Below are 8803 nucleotides of genomic sequence, written 5' to 3'. Positions count from 1 at the left end.
TTGGAGCAGAGTGTTAACTTGCTAGCTTATTTTTGGATGATAGTAATGTGGTTTGCTAATCAACAATAGGAAATATTGTTGGATATATATTGGAAATATTAACGTTATGCCTATTCAGGGGTTGTTTTCACCAGCTGGCTGTGTCATACATTTTTATTGACATCTGGTTAGCCAACGTTTGTCCTGCTTGTAATAGTCACACAGAGTTTTGTGAATTTATGCTGTGTGTCATCTTCATTTACTCCTAGCCAGTAACATCTTGGCTGATGTCTACACGTATAATCTTCAATCTTCTTAATCTGTCAAAAGAAAGGTAACACTTGTGAGATTCATCAAGAGGTGTAAGCATCGGCCTAGACGTTATTGACTATGAATAACAGGTGAAGAAACAGGTGGTGTGATGTTCTCTCTTGATTGGTGCCAATTATTCAGTCTTTAGTTGAAAGAAACATGGCTTTAAAGGGGTCCACAGAGACTTTAAACAAACCAGGTAATGGCAACTTTCTAAAAGAGATGGAGCTCATGGCCAAATTTCATCAAAAATGAATTGAAAGCAGCGAAATACTGGAAAGCATTGTGGAAGAGATCAAAACAGCCAAGTATTCCAAGTAATTCATTATTTTAGACTGCACCCCTGATCTGTGTCATAAGGAACAGCCCTCTGTCATTGTCAGGATAGTGTCACTAGAGGACGTATCACTAATTCAAGAATATTTCTTTGGTTTTCTTGTGGCAGAGGAGACAACAGGGGAATGTTTGTCATCTCTCATCCTAAAAAGACTGGACAAGCTTAATATCCCCTTTGAGGACTGCAGAGGACAGTCTTATGACAACGGTGACAATGTGAAGGGAAAGAATAAAGGTGCCCACACTTTAAATCTGGTGATAGCTGATGCTGCAAAGAGCTCACCAGATATCACTGGCTACTTTGGACATTTAACAAAGCTCTTCTCAGCCTCCACCCATAGATGGGATATCGTCCTGAAACATGTTAATACCACTCTAAAATCATGGTCAGAGACCAGATGAGAAAGCATGATAAAAAGCATTGAGGCAGTAAGGTACCAGGCTGGGCAAGTCAGAGAAGCTCTGAGGGAAACTACTGCAGACCCAGTGGTGAGAGTTGAAGCCCAGTCTTTGGCTGAGGAGATTGGATCTCAGAGCTTTTCCATTTATACAGCCATGTGGTATGACATCCTCAACAAGATCCAGCATGTGAGTAAACGGATGCAGTCACCCTCCATGCAGCTAGATGTGGCTGTAGACTTGCTGAAGAAAACCAGAGATTGCCTCACCTCTTACAGAAACACTGGATTTTCTGATGCACAGACAACTGCAAAGGAGATGTGTGAGGAGATGAATATGGAGGCTGTACTCAAACAAAAACGGTTGAGAACCACAAAAAGGCACTTTGGTTATGAGTCTCCAGATGAGCCTATTGATGATGCACTTCAAAAAATGGAAACCACATTTTTTAATGTGGTAGTCTATACAGCCATCTCTTCACTTGATGAGAGATTTCATAACCTTGGCGAACTGATGAACGGTTGTTCAGTTCTTCCCTGTTCTTCCCTTGTGCTCCCTACGGTTTGGAATCTTACTTAACATAGCTGAATACCCTGTGAAGTCCACTTCGTAGGGAACTACTACGCAATCGGAATGCACCCTAACTGCCATCCCTGAAAATTTCCTTCAACAAAAAATCAGACAAATCCTTTTAAATCCCACAATTTCCAACCTTCATTGACAATTTTTATATCAACTTATATCAACTGTAGCGATTTTTGTCCTGTTTCAACCAGTTTTGGTCTCATTCTGATGTGTTTTACGTTTTTTTAAGGAAACCGTAAACTGTAGGTACAAATATAAGATATCAATCTCTTTATTGAAACCTTTCATCTTCATCAACGTCAGCTGTTTTCTGCCTAGGGAGACAGAGGGGATTGTGTGTGCGTGTTTCCCTCCTCCCCCTGGTGGCCACAGTCACCATAGCAACCAGTGTCTCAGCAGGTGCTACCGATAGTTACTGGGTAGAAATGGACAAAGTTGATTCTGATTGGCTAATTAGACTCATTAACTTAGCCTTTTAACTTGGGTATGAGAGCAACTCTAAATTAAATCAACATGGTGTATTTGCATGTACTTGTGTGTGCGTGTTGGTGTGTGGTTCTTTTTAGTGTGTACATATCTTTCTATAATTGTGAAGACAATTTTGGTTAAAAACCATTATTGTGAGGTCATTTTGGCCAGTCCTGACAACTGTTTGTCAGGTGTCAGGTTGAAGGTTGTCTGTTTGAAGGTTAAGCTTTGGCAGTTCCCAACACCACGCACTCACCATATATTAACTGTATAAGCACTGACATTGATGGACACATGCCATCCCAATGACATGGATACACTTTCAAAATGAAAAAGGTAAGAGGTAAGGTAGGTAATAAAAGTTCAATCTTAGAAACTCTCTCTGTTAAGGTGCCAATTGATGCCAACAAACCTGCTAGCTAATGTATCTGTTCAGGTGCTAACAAACACCAACAGACCTGGTAGCTGATGTCTCTGTTCAGATGCTAACTGACACCAACAAACCTGGTAGTTATTGTCTCTTTTCAGGTTCTGACAACAAAAGACCTTTGAGCAGGTGTTTCTGTTTGGGTACCAGCTGACACCAACAGACCTAGTATCTTGTGTCTCTGTTCAGGTGCTAACAGACACCTACAGACCTGGTAGCTGCTTTCTCAATTCAGGTACTGACCCCGCAGACCTGGTAGCTGCTGTCTCTGTTTAGGTGCTAAATGACACCAACAGACCTGGTAGCTGGTGTCTGTGACCCTATGATCCTTCCTGTCTTTGAGGTTGTTTACAGTCATCAACATGTTAGATAGCTGCAGAATCTGAAATCATGAATATCTGTGTAAACGCTTTACAAATGTTTTCTGATGAATGTGATAAGTAAAACAAGTTGAAGGGTGACCAGTATTTTCCTGTCACTGTATGTTCTTTGTTCACACTAAAAACAAAATCTGTTGATTAAATCATTAACTAAACAGATAATGAATCATGGATGTTTATACACACACCTCCAATATGCTTTAAATAAGAGAAACAATGATAGTGGTGTGTGCATGGAGAAACACTGATGCTCACAGTGTAGATGTTAATTATCAGAGATAGTATTCAAGACCTCTCCTATCATGTTTGTACTACAGTATATGTTCTTAATAGGTAGGACCGGTGGAGACAGGCAACATGGTTGAAAAAGAATCAGAGACGTTCTTTAGTTAAACTGTTTCTGGCAGTCAAACTCCTCCGGACCTACTAACATCTGTGTACCTCTTCTTATAGGCTGCACTGTAGACACATTCATGGATACAGCACACATAAGTCAGGGAAGGACCAGCAGTTCCCCAGGGTCATACACTTTATTTATTTGATATAGGCTACTACAAGTCACATTAATATTTAAACAATTTATTATTTTTTTGTCCCAGATGCTGAAGCGTTCTGTAAATCCTCATTAAACTTTGTAAAAGCAGTTTGTGTTTGGCGTCGTTGTGTCTCCACACAGATCCATACTTCAATCTTTAATGTTAGTTAAAATTATATTATATATATAGCTTTTTTCTTTTTTTGAGTGTGGCCCATTTTTGTATGTGATACAACATATAGTACATCTATTAAATGAAAGATCAACCTACACATTTACTCAGTGTTTTATAAGGCCATATGGTTCCTGAGTGAAGATCCAGTGGGTTTCCCTTTTTAGCAGATGTTTAATCGGATGTTGTCCCCTCAGGTCGGGTGTAACCCTCTCTGTGCCCATGGAGAGGCAGCTGATCCATGCTTCTTCTTTTTTTTATGTAAAATTATAACACAATATATGCTCCCATGCCTCATGTCCACAAAAGAACGGAATCATCTACATTAAGATGGTAAAAAATAATGAAAGTGAATCCATTCAGCCATTTCAATGTCATAGTGGTGTAACTGAAACATAGTGAAAGGAAGCTTATGGAGGCTGCCTCTTTATTAGACTGTGTATAAAACCATATTTTGTAAAGCCTCCTTTTCTGTGGACATGTTGTGGAATAGCACACTCACATAAAAGCTGGACTTGATGCGTCATAATATTTTATTACTCTGTTGTATGAATCATGCAGAGAACACAGAGCCCGTGCTGAGAGCCAGTGCAGATTGTTGTGTGATTTCAGCTCAAATGAATCTGTGTGTTCTCGTACTGAACTATCAGTACCCTACAGCCTCATATTGCTTTAAGTTTAACTGTCGGCTGTTCTCGGTTCCTTCTCGTGCCTCATCGGTATTCCTAGGCAATCCTCGGCGCGCGCCCCCAGTCCAGCAGCAGCAGCAGCAGCAGCGGCGGCGGCGGCGGCACGCGCATCTCCAGAGAGAGGACAGGGCATCCGCAGAGCCGGAGACGCTTCTGCGCGGACCTGGAATCACGCCATGAGCCCACACCGTGTGTGATGGAGGTGATGTTTCTGTAGGACCCGCTACCGTAGACTGCTGTGAGGAGAATCATCATCATCATCTTCACCATGAAGCTGCTGTTTGTGGTCACCCTCTTATGGCGCGAGGCGCTGTGTGGATCTCCGAGCGTCCAGATCGGTAGGATTTTCATTTGTGTCACGGCCCCACCGTTCATCCGTGTGTCTCAATGATTCTCAGTGTTGGCTTCTCTTCCCGCTTGTCGTGGCCCGCGTCTTCCTCGCAGAGAGACGGGCCCGTCTCATCTGTCCTCCTCACCGCTGTAAGGGGGGAGAGGCCTCGAGCCGCTGGACTGCTCTAATTATGTCAACATCCTCATCTTTTATATATTTGTGTATGTGCTCTTAGGCGCGTGCATTTTACGAGCAGCGCAGTGTGTGGCGTGCGCGCGCGCGCGCGCATGTTAGTCTTGAAGGTGTTAAGTGGCACACAGCAGGTAAATCCGAGAGAATTAAAATTCAGCACTTCAAACGCGTTTCCTGAGCTCCTTGTTGGATCTGCAGGTACAGGTAGAACGACCCCTACAGGTCTGGACTCTCAGCCGCATGACATTACATTAAAATACATGAACAGGCTATAATTAGACAAAGGCTACCAGCACTAGAATATGTTCTATCGTTAGATATCACATTTAGTTTAAATAGCTATCAAAATGGTTTTGTATTACTTATGGTGATGCCTATAATATTTTCACATGACAGCAGGTAAAACATTAAAGTATCATTTCACAGATTAATGTCATTGTCAACAGTTTCTCATGAAAACCAACATTGATTTGAACCCACTGTCAACTACAACACTTCATTGAAATATTACTGAAATTTCATCATCAAAGTTCAATATCCAAATCACAGCAGCTTCAGTTTTTGGATAAAGGTAAAATATGTCACAACACACCATTTTAAATGAAGCATTGTGGTGTTAGAGAGGCTGTGGCCGACAAATCATATCCTCCAGATAAGCTTGTTTGTTACAGACCCCAGTAAACATCACATCATCATCTTTATATTTTTTTAGTGAAAGTCAAATTGAAAAATTAAAAGATAATCAAATAATGGCAACATGATTTTGTTTGCTCATCGTTCAGCTTTATTATCAAGCACTGTGTGTGTTACGCTTTGAGCTAAAAGCTAACCACTAAAGGCTAACATGCTTATAATGACAATGCCAACATGCTGATGTGGTGTAGTCTTTACATATCTTGGTTTTGTGTCTTAGCATGCTAACATTTGCTAATTAGCACTAAACACAAAGTAAAGCTGTGGGTGATGGAAATGTCATTAGTTTCCCAAGTCCAACCAAAGGATTGAACAAACAAACACACAACGGAGGAGCCTCGTCTGTGCTGTGGTGGTTCAGAAAGTGTTTCCTCTGCTGAGGTAATAACTTTGTGGTGCTTGTGGGTACATGTCTACATTTGTGTGGATGTTGATTTGCGTGGATGTTTTTGCTCTGTTCAGTCAGTGCTTGTTCTGGCAGTCTGCTACATATGAAGTTCCATATTGTGAGCATATGTAGGTGCAAAATGACCACATAAATAGGTAACTTTCAGGGAACGTTCCCTAATGGTGTGCCCCCCCCCCCCCAATATGCTTAATGCTTGCATATAAATCTTGCTATCTTACCCGTGGTGGCATTATTATGAGATTCAGGCAAGGGGCCTGAGTGTTCTGAATAGTAGGCAGTCAGCTGCTCCACTTTAGGAAGTTAGTCATTGTAGTGCAAGACAGCTGCTTTATACAAAGTCCACAAACAGCCTTCAGTTAGCCATCTACGTTGTATAGCCTGAAATACGTCCACACACTGCTTCTCAGTTCAAACACATCACTACAGTTCAAATGTTTTTTTTTTCCACTTTTGAAGAAATGTTTGAATTTTGAAAATAAAGGGACAGCCCTAAGGAACGTTCTTTAAAAGTTACACAAAAAATAACCTTTAGTGAAGGTTTTATTTATAAAACTGGTGGAGGTAGCATTTTGTGGTTGTATAAAGCACATACTTATGTTGCACTATATCATGTGCAGCATAATTTATTCAACAGTACACCCTCAGTATTATATCATACGTGTGTATTACACAATCACAAATTAAAACTATGACATATATTATTTATATGATTGTGATGCTGTGACATGTAAACCTTTGTTTTCACTGATTACAGACTGTGATTTGTTTTTGCCTCAGATTTCACAGTTTGAGCTTCAGTGTGTAGCTCAATGCAAAATGATGAACTCTGAGGGCAAATTTAGACAAGATTCACGACGAGACCAGTTGAAATTTGCAACTACTGGCAATGTGCTGAAAACCTGCCATTTTGCATTGCTGCAACTATACAAGACAGTGTATCGTTTCCATAGCAACAGCTCTGTACTTCTGTTCCAACCGCAGCTTCTCAGGCTTTTTTGTAGCTGGATACTGTAGTGTCTTAAAATATGAATAGTGATGGTGATGGTGAGTTACTTGTCAGCGTCTGTCAGATCAATATAGACCTCCTTCCTGTCCACAGACTGTTTGGCTGTGTATGTGGTAGAATTATATTAAAGGGTAATTATAAAAAATTCTCAAACCAATATTTCCCCAAATCTACAGTTTTAATTACATCTTTACAAAATATTTGCCTTCGCAGTTTATAAAAGCTAGCCAGGTAGTGTTTGTTATTGTTAGCTAATGCTTTTTCTTAATGATCTTACATTACTAAATGTGTAAATTACAGTCCTGCTCTAAAAAATTTTTTATATGTGTCTGATTTCCTCAACAGTAAAGCTGATGTCATGTCTTGGTTTTAGAAACAGTAACTCTAATGTTTACCAATTTAACAGTTTGGCTTGATCGCAACTCCAGGGCCAGCCCTATAACCTGGACTGACTGTCCAGCTGACTGACTGACTGACTGACTGATCATAAACGATCTGGATCAAACAGGTTCTTTTAGGGGGGTGTTTACAGTTGCAGTGTTGTGAACTTAGCTAGCTGTAAAGCAAATAAACTGCTTTCATGTATCATTATTGCTAAAGGAGGCAGAGGAATAACTAAACATAAGACACACCGAGCACAGAGAGCAGGAGAGAGGGACAGAGAGAGAAGTCGTTGCTAACTGCTAAAGAAATTAGCAGATCATGTAGGCATGTAAACACAGAAACACCAGCAACTGGAAATGAGACAGTACTCTTACTACAGCACAGCAATAAAGCCCTGTTAAGAAACAATGGGTTTCTGTCCACTGAAACGCTAGAGGGATTTTAATGTGAAATGGTTACAGGAAGTGTTTTGTTTGTAACGTGTATTGTAACTTTAACACAGGAGTGACTGAAATCGAGGCTACTAAGTAAAATACTAAAATACCACTATGACCAATTCTCATGGACTATAAATAAAGATGGACGTAGCCTCTGTAATGTCACCCAGAGGTTTCTAAGGAGCGGTTTTAAAGCTCAGAGTGAGCTGCTCCACTGCCGCCATCTTTGCATTGTCTGACTCTGGCTCAACTCCCAGTTAATCCAGAAATGAACAAAGAGGTAGGGTGTGGGTAGAGCTGAGACTCTGGTTTATGTCAGTTTGTGGCATGCATACGCTCAACCACCTGTCACTCAAAGAGGCGATGCCCTCAATTATACATAACTTTAAGCCTTAATAAAATGTAAACAGATGATTTATATAAACAGTTGTTGAAGGAGAAAATTTGCTATAGAGACCAAAACTGTTTTTGTACCAGGCTGTAAACATTATTTCTGCTGTAAAGTTGGACATTTTAACAAGGGAGTCTATGGGGATTGACTCACTGTTGGATCCAGACTATAGTGGTCATTAGAGGAACTGCAGTTTTTGACACTTTGGTGTATTGTCAGCTGCACAGTTAAGAGCCTGTCTGTATAATGTTTGGAGATAAATGTAAAACATTTTATCTGTTATAACTGCACATTAAACCCAAACAGCTATTTATCAAATGATCTCCACCTTTTATCAGACAGTTATCGCACCATGGATTTGCAGGTTGTTTAAGTAATTTGCTGCACGGTGAGCATGTGTAGTTACGATGGTGGAGCCCTGATACTGTTATATCAAAATACACACAGCTGTCAAAACTGTACTGTACTGTCTCTTAACTCACATTGTGGTCCCTCCCAATAACTTTAGTGTTACCTGACTTAAGTTTCTCTCTAATCTGTTTGTAATGGGTGTAACACCAGCTACATGCATCGGTTGTATATGTGTGTAGTAATTGACATGGTTGTGCTGGCTCGGGGTGGGCATGATTAATCGATGATCGATAATTGATCGTTAAGAATTTTGTCAATCACATGGCA

The 8803-nt window shown here is 40.5% G+C and overlaps 1 protein-coding gene across 3 annotated transcripts in view; it reads left to right on the top strand.

Moving 5' to 3' along the window:
* Positions 1-4369: 4369 nt before the first annotated feature.
* LOC111230445 (glutamate receptor 2-like) overlaps positions 4370-8803 on the top strand; it is an 82175-nt gene continuing 77741 nt past the window's right edge. For all 3 annotated transcript variants that reach the window (XM_022757187.1, XM_022757186.1, XM_022757183.1), the window contains exon 1: positions 4370-4620. In XM_022757187.1, coding sequence (XP_022612908.1) covers positions 4551-4620 — 70 coding nt within the window. In that variant the 5' untranslated portion in view covers positions 4370-4550. The remainder of the gene's footprint in view (positions 4621-8803) is intronic.

The sequence above is a fragment of the Seriola dumerili genome, unplaced genomic scaffold, assembly GCF_002260705.1.
Source record: "Seriola dumerili isolate Sdu_G_001 unplaced genomic scaffold, Sdu_1.0 BDQW01000267.1, whole genome shotgun sequence".
Taxonomy (NCBI): Eukaryota; Metazoa; Chordata; class Actinopteri; order Carangiformes; family Carangidae; genus Seriola; species Seriola dumerili.
Note: the sequence above shows the minus strand (reverse complement) of the source record. Positions and strands in the feature narration are given on the sequence as shown.